Genomic DNA, 14,390 nt, shown 5'->3' on the forward strand with positions numbered 1-14,390 from the left:
GGGGGAAAAGAAGCGGTAGGAAAAATCCGAGTGTTCGTAAGATCAAAGATCACACTGAGTGCAGATAATTCAAGCGGATAGAAGTAGAGGAAATTCCTTCTATTTACTTCGCGTTGTCAAGAGTTGGGATTAAAACGCGATGTCGGGTAGTATTTATAATGCTCTGCACGGCACAGAATTTGAAGGTAAACATTTTTAACTGATTATTTCATTATTGGATATTATCAAACTACACTTATATGTCAATTTAAGAACTATCGACTAAGAAATATCTATCTCAGACCACTGCGCAACGAGAGCGCGCGATCGTAGAAATTAATATGGACGTGGTAAATAACTCAAGACCGACTATCGGAAATCGATTACGAGTTGTCTATGATAAGCGTACGATGAATACGCATACACACACACACACATAGAGAGAGAGAGAGAGGGAGCTAATGATTCGCCGAATTCGCGGAAAAGGCATTTTCGATTTCACGACCGCGATAGCAACAGCGGAGCGTGATAAACTACGCGAGTATGACGCGCGCGAGCGCACATGCACTTGTAACGAATTCCCTCAGACAAATGAATAATCCTCCTGAGGAAAAAATGGAACGCCAATTGGTATCTCGCTTCACGACTCCACTAACTGTCGGAAAACACCGCGATAAGCGCAAACCGAACGGTTTGATAAGCAAACACGTCAGTTGGTCTTTTATCGCCACACACACACACACACATATATATTTTTTTTTCCTTCGTTAAAATACATGCCGAAAAGTTCGCCTCTTTGTTCGCGCCGTGGAGAATAATATTTTTGTCTTTTCCCAAACAGAGAAAGAGAGAGAGAGAGAGAGAGTTTTGACGCGCTGCTGCTGCACGAGTCGTTGGCGTTTTAAATATAGGAGGTCAAGGATAGCGCCACCCAAAGTGGACTCCCGCGCTTTCTTTCCTCTCATTATGTATTTCGCCGAGCTAGTACGTTTTTCTCGCTTTTCTCCGAGCCCCGTCCGTTTGCCCCAGATGCTTTCTCGAGACGGAGCGATTAACCTGTCGCGGAAACCGGTAAATTATACACTTAATCCCGACTGACCTTATTGCGCGGGATCATTAATGCGCACTGCGAGCTACGTAACGCGAGATACGTGGAAATTTTATTACAAAGTCGCTCTCATGAGACCCGGCCGAGCCGGTGTCTATGTCGACGTGTATTATCGGACAAAAATGCGCGGCCGATTGATCTGCCGCATCATACGTTCCGCTTGCAACAACAAACTTTCTTCCCGTCGAATTATCGTGGAATAACGTCGCGAAAGTGTTATCTCCATAGAGCTTTTCTCGTTATCTCCTTATCAAGGAAACATCGAGCGGAGGATCAAAGAAGCTCAAATTTATCGTTCAAATCGTTATTGATCGATGAGGTGGGATGTGTCTTCCTGGTGTTATAAAATGAACATTTAACGGATTAACGTCAATTTAATGATAGTGAAGCTTTTTGATTAAAGCAAACAATTGCGAGAAATTTGATTAGATTAAATTGAATAAATAAGTATAATAAGGACAATAAGAGTGGATTGCGGATGTAATTCGCTTGTATCTTGCGATATGAAGTACACGCAGATGCAAATCAATGAAGTATCAATCGTTTCGGCTATCTTTTGCGGTCATTTTTAACTAAAACAGGTTGATATGTCTCTTTGAGAAAAGTCGCAAATGTCGCAATCGGGATGGTCAAACATTGTATCTATGCATGACTCACTCTATACACGGTAAAAAATTGTATTTACGCAGTAAGAAAGACACTCGCTTTGTCAACGTATGGTGGCAAGGTTAACTTGTGTTAATTTAACGTTATACTTGTATGCTTTTCAATACATATCTGTGCACTTTTTAACACATTCCTTATGTTAAAGTAACATAAGTTTCAGTGGACCGTTTTCAACGCATTTTTTACCATATACGTGGCAAATTATCGCAACTGTGACGGTCGATTTCTGGGACCCACATAAGAGAAATATTAAAAAAATTTTTTTTTCCTTAAGATATTTTAACGAATTTCTAGTTTTGAAAGGAAAATAACACAACAAAGAGGGACATATTTAGTATTGGTAATTATAAGTCACATCATAGTGAAAGAATTATAGTACAGGAGAACCATTTTTCTAATGCTAAGTGTTGTTATAGTGTTAGTGTGTATATGATAACAACTTTACGCATGTGCTACTGTTATTTAGTGGGCAAAACTATGAAAAGAGTATAGTTGAGGCGAAAAATAATTACAATTTTTGCCAGTACATTTACAATGAATTTAAATGAAAAATTCCTCGGGTGTCGAAGTGATATCGAGCGACGAATTGACGTTATTTCAGCGACGCAGATGAATGTTCGAATCACGTGAGGATCCGAATAGTAAGCGCTCGTACATGCCAGAATACATTCATTTTCTCGCTACGAGTTTTCCGAGACAAAAGAATACGCGAATGCATGCGCGAAGTGAACTGGGATCGCGGATAAACAGCGTGATCTCATTTTCAATGGTATCACTTTGCGGGCCGCGTGCACGTGGCGCGTCCAGACACACAAACATGACGCACTGTGCGGCGCTCACGTGCGCATTGGCCGCTCGCACGGCAAAACAACGAACGTAGATCGGGCAAAGGTCGCCGCTCGTCATCCGCGCTCGGCTGCATCCTTGCAACTTCTGGAGAGGAAGTGCATTAACCTCCGCACTTATTTTCATCCATCGGTCCTTTATTCTCCGGAATACCACGCATTGAATTACGCACGAAAAATCTCGAATGGGAGAGGACGACGGAAAGGAGAAATAGAAGGAGAGATAGAATACTATATATTGGTCTTTTATTACGTGGAAAGGGATCCTCTAATTTCTTCCTGACCATATTAAACAAACAAGAAAAACAGAGGAAAATCGGTTACCGATAGCTTCAATTGTATTCCGTGAAGTGACATTTCACTGCAAAGTTCGGATACGTCGTTTGAAAGACCGGTGAACTCAGGTGTCTTCGTTCACAAGACAATCTCAACCTAACTTTTTTCGAGTGGTTCATAAAAAATATAATAAAAAGACTCTTGATATCATAATTCGATCATTACACGCGAGATTCTAATTTGTCGCGTGAAATCGCGGAGAAATACATTCCTCTCGCGTTAAGAGAGAGATCTTTGGATTGGATTCGGTAGGAATTGTTGCGACAAATCGCGTACGTTGCTGAATCAATCGAAGCCGGATCGAAAAATACACGGTAAATGCGTAGCCCGCGGCCAGTTGGCACTCGAAAAAGCGTCCTCGCCAGGTTTTCAATTGAGCTTTCGATCAGCCGCGATCATCTCTCAGTCTTGCGACACAAATGGGTCAACGTTCGCCGAGCATAATTGTCTTCTCGGTTCAACAGTTGCGGCGATTTGCGCAAAAGTCGCTTCTCGATCGCGCTCGCAGAAGTAGAGGAGGTCGACTCTGTCCGATGCACTCGCCGATTTTTGTCTTGTCGGACAAGTTTTATACAAGCGGTTAACAAGATGTTTCCGGGTAAACAACATGCAATGTTACACACGCAACGCAATGCGAAAACAGATAAAGTATCGCCGGTTTCTAGGAACTCCGTTTCTTTTATAACACTGCGACATTAGGCCAGGAAAGTTATCGCGATCACGCTTCTATCGGCAAGTTCGCGAATGCCAACGTGCTGGTAATTATGTAATTTCGAAGTGACGCGAACAAATATCTTCCCATCGTACATATATCCGACTGACTGATCACCGGACCGATACCGTCGCCGCAATTCGGCTCTCTCCAAACTGAAGGCCAAAGGGTCCGCCATTTGTATAATTCCGCTTAGTTGTGTGCTATATGCGTGCGATCAAAGCGTCGGCATCGGAGATATATCCGACTAACTCCGAATTAGAAAAGATTCATTGAGATATCTCTCATGCCCGACAAAAATAATTAGCCATAGAACACCCATGGAATAATCGAACGAGAATATCGCTACATTTTTAGAAGTAAGTTTATATTATAGTTCTCAAATATTCAATTACTACATTGAGAGAATGTATAAAATGTCTGTCAAATAAAACAATGTTTATCCGGTGTGGATATTAATAACATATTTACTTGTACTGATATACATCTTTACAGTCTTTTAGTTTTAGTTTTTTCAGTTTCATGTATATTTATTGGGAAAAAAATTAGTTTCAAATGAGGAAATAGAACGTTGTTTTTGAACCCTTTTATGAAGATAATTGGTTATTCTATATATACTTAGGTAAAATAATTTAGATTTAAGTAAACACGTTATTAGTACTGAATAAATATTTTTTATTTTTTAGACATTTTCGCTCTCTATGTGTGGAAATATTACAGTGGCTAATTAGAGTAGCGCAGATTGATGCTTACGATGTTATTATCCATCCGCGAGAAATTATTAATCGCGACCATCCACCTGCTTGACTCTTATTGGCTTTTATTATCTATCGTATAAATAATTCTAGCGTGATATAATTTTTTTCATTCATATTTCCGACGATTTAATCGTTCTTGTGAGGGACGGGGCCCACTTTCAGTCGGTCGCGACAATTTTGACGTCACTTCGGGTGATTCCAAATTGATCAAAGGATAAAATAAGGCAACGCATTTCGAATTCCGGTTACTCCGCAGAACTTCATCGTGGAGACATTAAGGCAGCGATATAAACAGATAACAAAAATCGGACAAGACAGATCGCAAAAATGGGACAAATGGATTAATCGATCGTGGCAATAATAGAACCCGCGTTATCTATCGAAAACAGTTGCCGAGGCGTGCGCTTTATCAGTACAAATCGAAGATAGTGTATACGTGAAAGCAGCACGTCACGAATTCGTGCATTCGATCGCGATTAACGATTGTGCATTACGTAATCGTCGCGGAGGAGCGGACAATGTACGGAAGAGCGAAGTATTCAGCCTTGCCGAGGCGAAAGTTGAAAGTTGCCGAAAAATTTTCCGTTCGCATCGTCCCGTCCCTTTCGACCGTCTCCCTCTCCCGAAGCGACTTTATATGGCATCGTTTAACCCATCGACTAACCTATCGACAAACGTGTGCGGCGAATAAGCATGTATTGTGATATATATTAACAATTTGTGTTTTATTTTATTTAAGGAGACTATATATATATAAGACGAAATGAATTTCGATAAGAATCGAAGAATTTGTGATTTGCACTACGTATACATTGAAATATTATCAAATTGTGCAATTAGGAAAAGAATGGCCGTGCAAATGTTGAGATATTTGCAACTAAAATTGACATTTTTTACACGTGTTCTTTGAAATTAGCGTGTTGGTTTTAATTTCTATTTTTAATATCTTCTGAAGATTATGACGAAAAACTATGATGGTATTAAAAACTAATACGCAGATATTATACACAAATTTCAGGATTATTGATCATTTTGTTCTGAAAATGCAGCGATATAAGTTCCTAATTTATAATAATACACAAAATATGCATGTATATATATCTCTTTTTATTATTTGTCCATTTGTATTAAATCAACTGATGTACAAATACAGCAATAATGAGGAAAATAAAAAATAATATTTTCGTATTTATAATATTATGTATATATGTTTATCTCAACTTGGTTTCAAATTAATTATTATTCAGATAGTGAGATAAAAATATAAAAACATAATTTTGCTTGATAAATATCAAATTTATGAGTGGTCTCCTTGATGCGCCACTGAAAATACGATACTGAATCTTGTAACCTTTTTAACCGGCACCACCGCTAGAAGTGTCGACATTCTATAAATTGCACAGATTGATTTTAGATATCTACCTCTGATTTCACACTCATGATTTTTAAAGAGCCTATAAACAGGCCTCTAGGCGGCCTCTAAAGTGTTAAAAAGAGCCTCATAAGCATACAGTTACGCATTCCAGTGAAGTTTAATTTTCTAATAGAGCGATAAATCATTCCTTGCGAAAGAAGCGAAATGAAAAAAAGTCCAGTTTTTATATTTCGTCAAATCTTTTTATGAAGGATACTATAAAGATAAACAATATAACGATAAGATACCAGGCACTGTAAAAATATTAACAAGTTCGACAAACGCACACGCACCCGATGAAAGCTCTTCTTGCTGCAGAAGGAGATTAAAGCTTCGATTGCGCGTTTTTCAACCGCGTTTTATTTCTCACAACGCGAAAACTCTATAGTTTTGAAACCGAGTTTTTCCATTTTTCCTCTGATTTTTTCGGTTATAATTTCCCAATAACCAAAGGACGACATATTGACGGTATAGACGTCATATTGCCGTCAATGTGTCGTTCTCCAACGTTATTTGGCTATCTAGATTGTTTGAAGGTAATATATCATTTTATATCACATATATCATTACCTAACATATAACATATTAACTTCATTTTGCTTCGGTTAAATGCAAGTAATTATCTTCTTTATGAAAAGAAGTAAATGCGGCAGGTTTCAACCGAACACACGTGAATTTTTCGAAACGAATGTTTCCACCCTTGGAGAAAAAAACGGTAAAAATTCGCGAAAGACATCGATTTTTTAAATGGTTTTTTCCAAAACAATATAGAAAACTCTCTCCACAGCGGAGGAAAGTCTATTTTCCAGGAAAGTCTCCTCCCTCATTCTTCTACGCGGGAACGGTTGTAAATTTAGATTTGCAATGAGCGTGCGCGATGTCACCGGGCGAGTCATCGCGCGCGCCGCTCGCTTCCCGCGAAGCTCGTCGCTCGTTGCCGGTTTCTCTCTCTGTTTCGTGAGCTTTTCAGTGCACGATTCCGGGGAAAATCTCTTTCGCCGGCGCCAATGGCCATGCCAACGCTCCAGCACGCATGGCTCGCGTGCTCCGCGCGTGAAGCCCCGTGTGGGCGCACCTATCTTTCCGCGGGCGGGCACCACCACAACGAAAGCTCTCGTGTGTTCCGTATGTGCCGCGTTGCATCGTGGATGCGGCACGCGCGTCGCTTGAGCGTCCTCGAGAGGCGGCTGCGGTTGCGCCGGCGCACAGCGGGACGAACAATGTGAATTGCGAGACGTTTAGCCGACAAAAAATGAGACTTTGAATTTCAACACGTCACGATGCGAAGTGTTTCATAAAATACACATATATCTTTCTCTTATATTGTGATTTGCATTGTGGCCAACTGAAGAATATCTGCAATGTATCCATCGAAGCTGATCACTTGAATAATGTTACTATCGTGATGTTAACTAGACGCGTTATCCGATGCAATTCTAAGAGATACGTATACTAGGTGTACCGGTATGAAGTGAGCGTTTTTTCGTGAAATCAAAACACTATTTTTTAATGGGAAAGTAAAAAACATTTTATTCAAAGTATTGGCCATTGCTAGTTACACATTTTTCCCATCTTTCAGGCAATTTGTGGATTCCACGCCAATAAAACTGTTCGTCTTTTGAAGCAAACCAATTAGTCACCCAATTTTCGACTTCCTCGTAGGAATCGAAGTGCTGCTCAGCCAATGCGTGTCCCATCGATGAAAACAAATGGTAGTCGGAAGGAGCCAAGTCTGGTGAATACGGCGGGTGGGGTAGCAGCTCCCAGCCGAGTACTTTGCTCGTATCCTGAACCAGTTTTGCTTTGTGTGCAGGTGCATTGTCATGGAGCAAAATTACCTTGCCGTGTCTTCTGGCCCATTCTGGTCGTTTTTCGATCAATGCATAGTTCAAATTGCTCATTTGTTGTCGGTAGCGATCTGTATTGACGGTTTCACCAGGTTTTAGGAGCTCGTGGTACACCACACCTTTCTGGTCCCACCAGACACACAGCATTGTCTTCTTGCCGAATCGATCTGGTTTTGCAGTCGAAGTTGATGGTTGTCCCGGATTAACCCATGATCTTTTCCGTTTAGGATTCTTAAAATAAATCCATTTTTCATCGCCAGTAACAATTCGATGCAAAACTGATTTTCTATCGTGTCTTTGAAGCAAAATTTCACAAGTGTTTCTTCGGTTTTCCATCTGTCTTTCATTCAATTCATGTGGCACCCATTTTCCAGACTTTTGGATCTTTCCCATAGCTTTTAAACGGTCAGAAATTGTTTGTTGTGCAACATTTAACATTTCTGCCATTTGTGTCTGACTCAAAGTGTCATCTTCATCCAATATTGTTTGCAATTCGGTGTCTTCAAACTTTTTTGGTGGTTTTCCACGTTCTTTATTTCTCACATCAAAATCATTATCTCTGAACCGTTGAAACCATCTTTTGCATGTTGCTTCTGATAGAGCATGATCACCATATGCCTCGACAAGCATTTGATGCGACTCTGCAGCACTTTTCTTCAAATGAAAACAAAAAATTAATGCTTTCCGCAAATCATCATTTTCTGGTACAAAATTCGACATTTTTAACACGATGAAAAAATATGATGTTGTTTGTTCAATAACTTGATGTAAACTGAATATGTTTGATAGATGTCATAGAAACCAAACAAAACAAAATTAAGGCCCGTTCAAAATAAATGTTCCCTATCGAGACATTTGTATTTTGACGCTCACTTCATACCGGTACACCTGGTAAGTAATTTCCGAAATAAGTTACACCGTCAGCTTTGTAATAATACGTCATATTATTTTCCTGCACAGTTCTTTCGTGTAATTACGTTTTAAGGGAACGATATCTCAGAGAGAGCGCATAATAAATGAAGTTCTCTCTTTCTCTTCCATGGAAAAACGTAGCGGACCCTGGGAGTTTTACTTACATCACCGCCTCGGCTGGGAAATCCTCCCGACCGATGACTAATCGTCTTTTCTTGCCTTTCCTGTTGCAGCACCACCACAATGTCGCGCACCATGTTGAAGGATTCGCCGAACGCGGCGTTAAACAAAACCCTGCTGAAGAAGTACCTCGACCTGCCGCAACCCGACAATGCGATCCAGGCGAAGTACATCTGGATCGACGGTACCGGCGAAGGACTACGCTGCAAGACCAGGACTTTGGACTTCGTGCCGAAACATCCTTCCGGTAAGCGCGAACGACCCGTGCTGGTCGATTGGTCACACGCGATTTATATCGATCCTTAATCTAAAATTTTATTCATACTAAAATTTTGTATAATACTGATATTTATGGATTTCGGTACGATATCGGTATTACATTAATATCATCCGAGATGCTCCGAATTTACACAGTTATTTACTTTCTATTTTCGTTCTTTTGTAAAACACATATTGATTGTGATTATATTATGAATCTAATTGACTTGACGATATTTACATTCAATAATGTGATACAGTATACGACACAGTACCGATATCACACCGATATCGTATTGAAATCTATAAATACTGGTATTATACCGATATTATGTAGAATTTCGATACGATAGCGGATTTGAACATTCAATACCGGTATTATACCAACATTTTTACAATACCGTATTACCAACATATTTAAAACACCGTATACGGTATTTTAAAATATCGACGTACACAATACCGTTAAAATATTACTAACGAAATAATATCGCTATTCCGTCCCTGGTTTATGTAATGTCTGCGAATTAATTCGCAATTCCGCCGAGTTCACGGCCGACGACGTCTGTCTAATTCGCCGATAATTCCCTAATGGAATCGTCGTCGGATTATTCGTCGGAACGTGACATTTCACTTTTCCCATCCAAAGTAACAGTCGCATCCTCCGAGTATATAAAAATAACCGAGGCGGGAATTCACTCGAATTTATATGTACCGCATTTTCGTTCAGCCATGAGAGAGTCCGCTTTCGATTCCGATTTCCCTCAGGGAACGTCTCTCCCTCCCCCAGGGCGAGCCTTAACTTATGCGCATCGCTAATAAAACGATGACGAAACGACTGCGAATATTCCAAACGGCCCATTCCCGCGGCCACGTGTTAAAAGTTGCGAAAAGTTGTTTATCTCTCGCTCGGCGCTCGCGTCAATGAAACAAATGTTATCTAATCTCGCAATACGCTACCAGAAGATGGAAGCTTCGGGTACGGGAGCAGTGAACTCCGTTCGTAGTCAACAACTTGAGTAATTGGAATAAATTTCTCGCGGCACACTATCCCGAAATATGGCGCAAATACCCATCGCCTCGACAAGTGACGGCATTATCTACCCGATGGCGATACATGCCTCGGGAATTGGATCGGGGCTCGTGGATCGTTCCTGCTAATTGCGCTAAATATTCATCTCTCCATTAACGCGGATCGCACTTCCTGAGAGAACGCAGCGAAAAATTCAGAGCTGCCCACGAGCGAATTTCAACTTGAATCTTATAGATTAACGGCTACGATCGTCGAGATACTCGTAATCGGAATAGTTCGGAAAAAATATCGTATTTGTTTTCTTCCTCCCATTTAAATATAAATACAAATATATTCACTTCGGAGAATACGTGTAAAAAGCGTCATTTTTAGCGGATGTCTCTGCTCCCGAGTGGTCAGTCGTCTTCTAATTGCGCTAATAAAGATCAAAACCGGGTCATATTTAAGTCTCGTATAAAATGCAAGTTAGTTCCAACGAATTCGTCGAGACTGATTTTGCAAGGACCTGAACGAAAAATTAACGTGTTCCCCGATCGTCTCCCGCAGACCTGCCGACGTGGACGTACGACGGCAGCTCGACGTACCAGGCCGACGGCGCCAACAGCGACATATTCCTGTACCCGGTGGCGATCTACAACGACCCGTTCCGCTGTGGTAACAACAAGCTCGTGCTCTGCGACACCTACAGCAGCGACAAGACTCCGACGAAGACGAACAAACGTTATCGCGCGAACCAAGCGATGGAGACCGTAAAAGATCAGGACCCCTGGTTCGGCATCGAGCAGGAGTACACTTTGCTGGACTTCGACGGCAGGCCGCTCGGCTGGCCGAAGAACGGTTTCCCGGGGCCTCAGGGCCCCTACTACTGCGGCGTCGGTGCCGACAAGGTGATCGGACGCGAGATCGTCGAGGCTCACTACAGAGCCTGTCTCTACGCCGGCGTGAAGATCTCCGGCACCAACGCCGAGGTGATGCCCTCGCAGTGGGAGTTCCAGGTGAGCGATCGGCGTCGTCCTCCGTGACGCCGGGCGAGACGCCACGCGAAGACCCCCGGATCTCGTTTAATTGATAGTTAAACGAAACGCGAGAGAGCTTCGCCGGAAATCCAGTTCGGGAGAGGCGTTATTTCAACAGAAATGTAATTTTCCGCGACTTTGCATACCCGTGATTTGCTCGATTCGAAATCCACCGGAAACGGGATAATCTGCGCGCGGTAATACACCTTTCTCGCGGAAAAAAGAAGAATGCCAGCTTTCGCTGGCCGGGTTGGAGCCGCGTTTTACCGTCAATTTGCCCCTAACTTTTCGCGAACATTTGAATCCGTATAAATATCAGGGGAAGCGAATGCTTCCCGTCCCACGGTGAGTAATTACGGCATCTTTCCATTTACGGATCCAGGTGGGACCGTGCTTGGGCATCAGCGCCAGCGACGACCTGTGGATCGCTCGATTCATCCTGCACCGCGTCGCCGAGGAGTACGGCGTGATCGTGACCTTGGACCCGAAACCGGTGGATGGCTCGTGGAACGGCGCCGGCGCCCACACGAACTTCTCGACGAAGGCGATGCGCGCGGAAAACGGCATCGCCGAGATCGAGAAGGCGATCGACAAGCTCAGCAAGCAGCACCTCAGGCACATCCAGGCGTACGACCCGCGCGGAGGGAAGGACAACGAGCGCAGGCTGACCGGCAAGTGCGAGACCAGCAACATCCATGACTTCAGCGCCGGCGTGGCCAATCGCAACGTCAGCATCCGCATACCGCGCGGCGTGGCCGAGGACAAGAAGGGCTATCTGGAGGACAGGAGGCCCAGCAGCAACTGCGATCCTTACTCCGTCTGCGACGCCTTGGTCCGCACCTGCATGCTCAACGAATAATAAAGCCGCGGCCGCATCGCTAGGGGCAAACACACACCCATACATACAGAAACATATATATACACACAGAAATCGACACGCACACCCGCACACACCTGGAGAGCGTACAATTAACTGTAGAACTGTAGGATTAACCTATCGCGATATATTCGGGACCGGTGGTGAATGACAAGCAGCGGTGGATCTGCTTGAGGAAGCTGGCGAGCTTTCGCGCTACCGATTCCAGCAGCTTCTCCGGACGAGTCACTCGGCTTCGAGTGACGGAGATTCGCCGAGGCCAGGAGGCGGCGCCCGACGTGTGCTGCCGAGAGTTACACTGAGGATGAAGAGTGGTCGGCAAAATTATCGCGTCCTCTGAACGAGTTTAAGCAATTCCGGCGGAAGTGTAGCAAATCGGCGCGATTTGCGTGACAAAAGCAAAAATTTACAGTTACCGGCTGAGTCGGGATAATCGTATCCGTCGATAGCTGGCACGCAGCAATCGTATCATCAGTTTGGTCCGATCGAATTAAACGCTTCCTCGTGAAAACTCGGCCGCCCAAGTAAGGTCTCTGATCCCACTGCTTTCTTCTCAGTGTAATGTGCATCTATCGCTAAGCCAGCCTCGTCGTAAATACAAGCGCGAGCGTGAAAAATGTGACGAGCGGCTGTTTGACGATCGATTAAATTTCAGTCGCAGCTTCTCCTCGTGAGAATCGCGAGTCCGCAAGCAGACCCATTCGATGGCGCGCTTAACGCTAAGTTCGACTCGTTAAAACTTCATTTCGCCTGATGACGCGAAGATCGCAGGGATCTTCGTCGATCGCGGAGGCCCCCCTTTTAGTATCGCGTTTAACAATTTGGTCGCCCGAAGCTTGGTCCGCTGAATGAGGTAACAATTCCCGATTCCCCGAGTTTTATTCTTTTGACGTGAATACCGCGTTCGATATAAATACCTGTGGGCGAACGATTACGTCTGTATGGCGGTAAGTACGGGTGGCAAGACGCGGGGGATAATTCGAGAATAGAATGGGATTTTGAAAAGAAGAATAATAGAATCTTGCAATTCTATTGTACGGTTGCAAATATTTAGTACAATTGAAAGTAATTACAGTTATAATTATTAAAGAATATACATGCATATATGCGTATACATGTGTATATATATGTACGTATGTATGCATACGTTAGGGTTTCCCGGTCATCACGACCGTAATTTTACTGAGAGGTTGCGCGAGCAATCGGGAGTTAATTCTTCCTCAGCGAGGTAATTATTTCGTAGTCGGAGGTTATTATTTATTAACTTTCCGTTCTTCAACACGGTGTATCTTTGTAGCCAACGAACTCAAATTCTCAGTCACATTAAAGTTCGCTTGAAGTTAGTCGGAGAAAATAATTTCCTCGTCCATTTGATCGCCCGAAGCTTGGCTCGCAAAAGAAAAAGCGGAGCTTTTTCAATCGTTTGTATCTCGGAAACTGTTGATGCCTCGACATTCCCGTTCGGGCAAAATTAACTTTTTAAATCGCCCGAAGAATCTCTCGCGAAAATGAATATTACGAGAACCGTGACACCCTCTGTATATATATTTACATATGTATGTCAGTTTAAATTATTGTATAATTGGAAAGATGTGGTTACGAAGGCGCCCAGAAGTTCAGCTAATGAACGCACGTTTTTACCAGGCGGGTGACGAACTACGATAGTGATATTATGACGGTAGGTTGATAGTTCGATGAGAGAGAGAGAGAGAGAGGACGCCGACACACTTTTACTCGCCAAACGAAGAACGACGGCTTACGCCGGGGCCAGTTAACGCTCTCGTTCTTCGTTTCAATTTCGTCAAGCGACGCGCGGGGGTTTCAATCATCATCGACGGGGCCACCGGGCCATGCAGACAGACCGCGTGGGAGCGACGAGCCTCGGCTTTAAGCGGTCACGGACATAGTGAAATTACAGGTCGACTAATCGCTAATATAGTACAATGCGAAAGAAAGTGTAACTACTACTACTACTACCTATCTTTATTGATGCGCACGTGGGATCAATAAGGGCGCGAGAGAGATCGGTTGGAGCGCGTAGCGAAAGATAGAGAGAGAGAGAGAGAGAGACGGTCGATTCGCGTCCTGCCTTCGACTCGTCTGCGCGCACGCGACGAGAGGAGGACGTCGCACGAAGCAGTATATTTAGCAAATATCTAGCGAATTAGCGCAATTAATACGGTTAAACGGCAGACGGGAACGGGAGTGAGGAGGGAGAGAGAGAGTTTATTATTATTTCGTATTCCGTAACTTTATTAAGAACGAGATTAGTTTTACGGAATCGCGTATATACAAAATGTACAATCGGTGTCTCCGAAGAAAGGTGTGCCGACCGTTGCCAAAGCGAGAATTTTGTCGGAGGCGCGATCAACGTAAAAGATTTTAGAGAACTATACATACATATATACACACACGTATATATATATATATATATATATATATATATATA

The 14,390-nt window shown here is 43.1% G+C and overlaps 1 protein-coding gene across 2 annotated transcripts in view; it reads left to right on the forward strand.

The window, feature by feature from the left end:
• The window catches only part of LOC106747815 (glutamine synthetase 2 cytoplasmic), a 40,800-nt gene extending 27,122 nt beyond the window's left edge, over window positions 1-13,678 (forward strand). For both annotated transcript variants that reach the window (XM_014625735.1, XM_014625734.1), the window contains exons 2-4: window positions 8,811-9,004; window positions 10,595-11,043; window positions 11,447-13,678. In XM_014625735.1, the coding sequence (XP_014481221.1) occupies window positions 8,821-9,004; window positions 10,595-11,043; window positions 11,447-11,923 (1,110 nt within the window). In that variant the 5' untranslated portion in view covers window positions 8,811-8,820 and the 3' untranslated portion in view covers window positions 11,924-13,678. The remainder of the gene's footprint in view (window positions 1-8,810; window positions 9,005-10,594; window positions 11,044-11,446) is intronic.
• Window positions 13,679-14,390: the final 712 nt, after the last annotated feature.

This window comes from Dinoponera quadriceps, unplaced genomic scaffold, assembly GCF_001313825.1.
Source record: "Dinoponera quadriceps isolate SergipeBrazil2010 unplaced genomic scaffold, ASM131382v1 scaffold2358, whole genome shotgun sequence".
Taxonomy (NCBI): domain Eukaryota; kingdom Metazoa; phylum Arthropoda; class Insecta; order Hymenoptera; family Formicidae; genus Dinoponera; species Dinoponera quadriceps.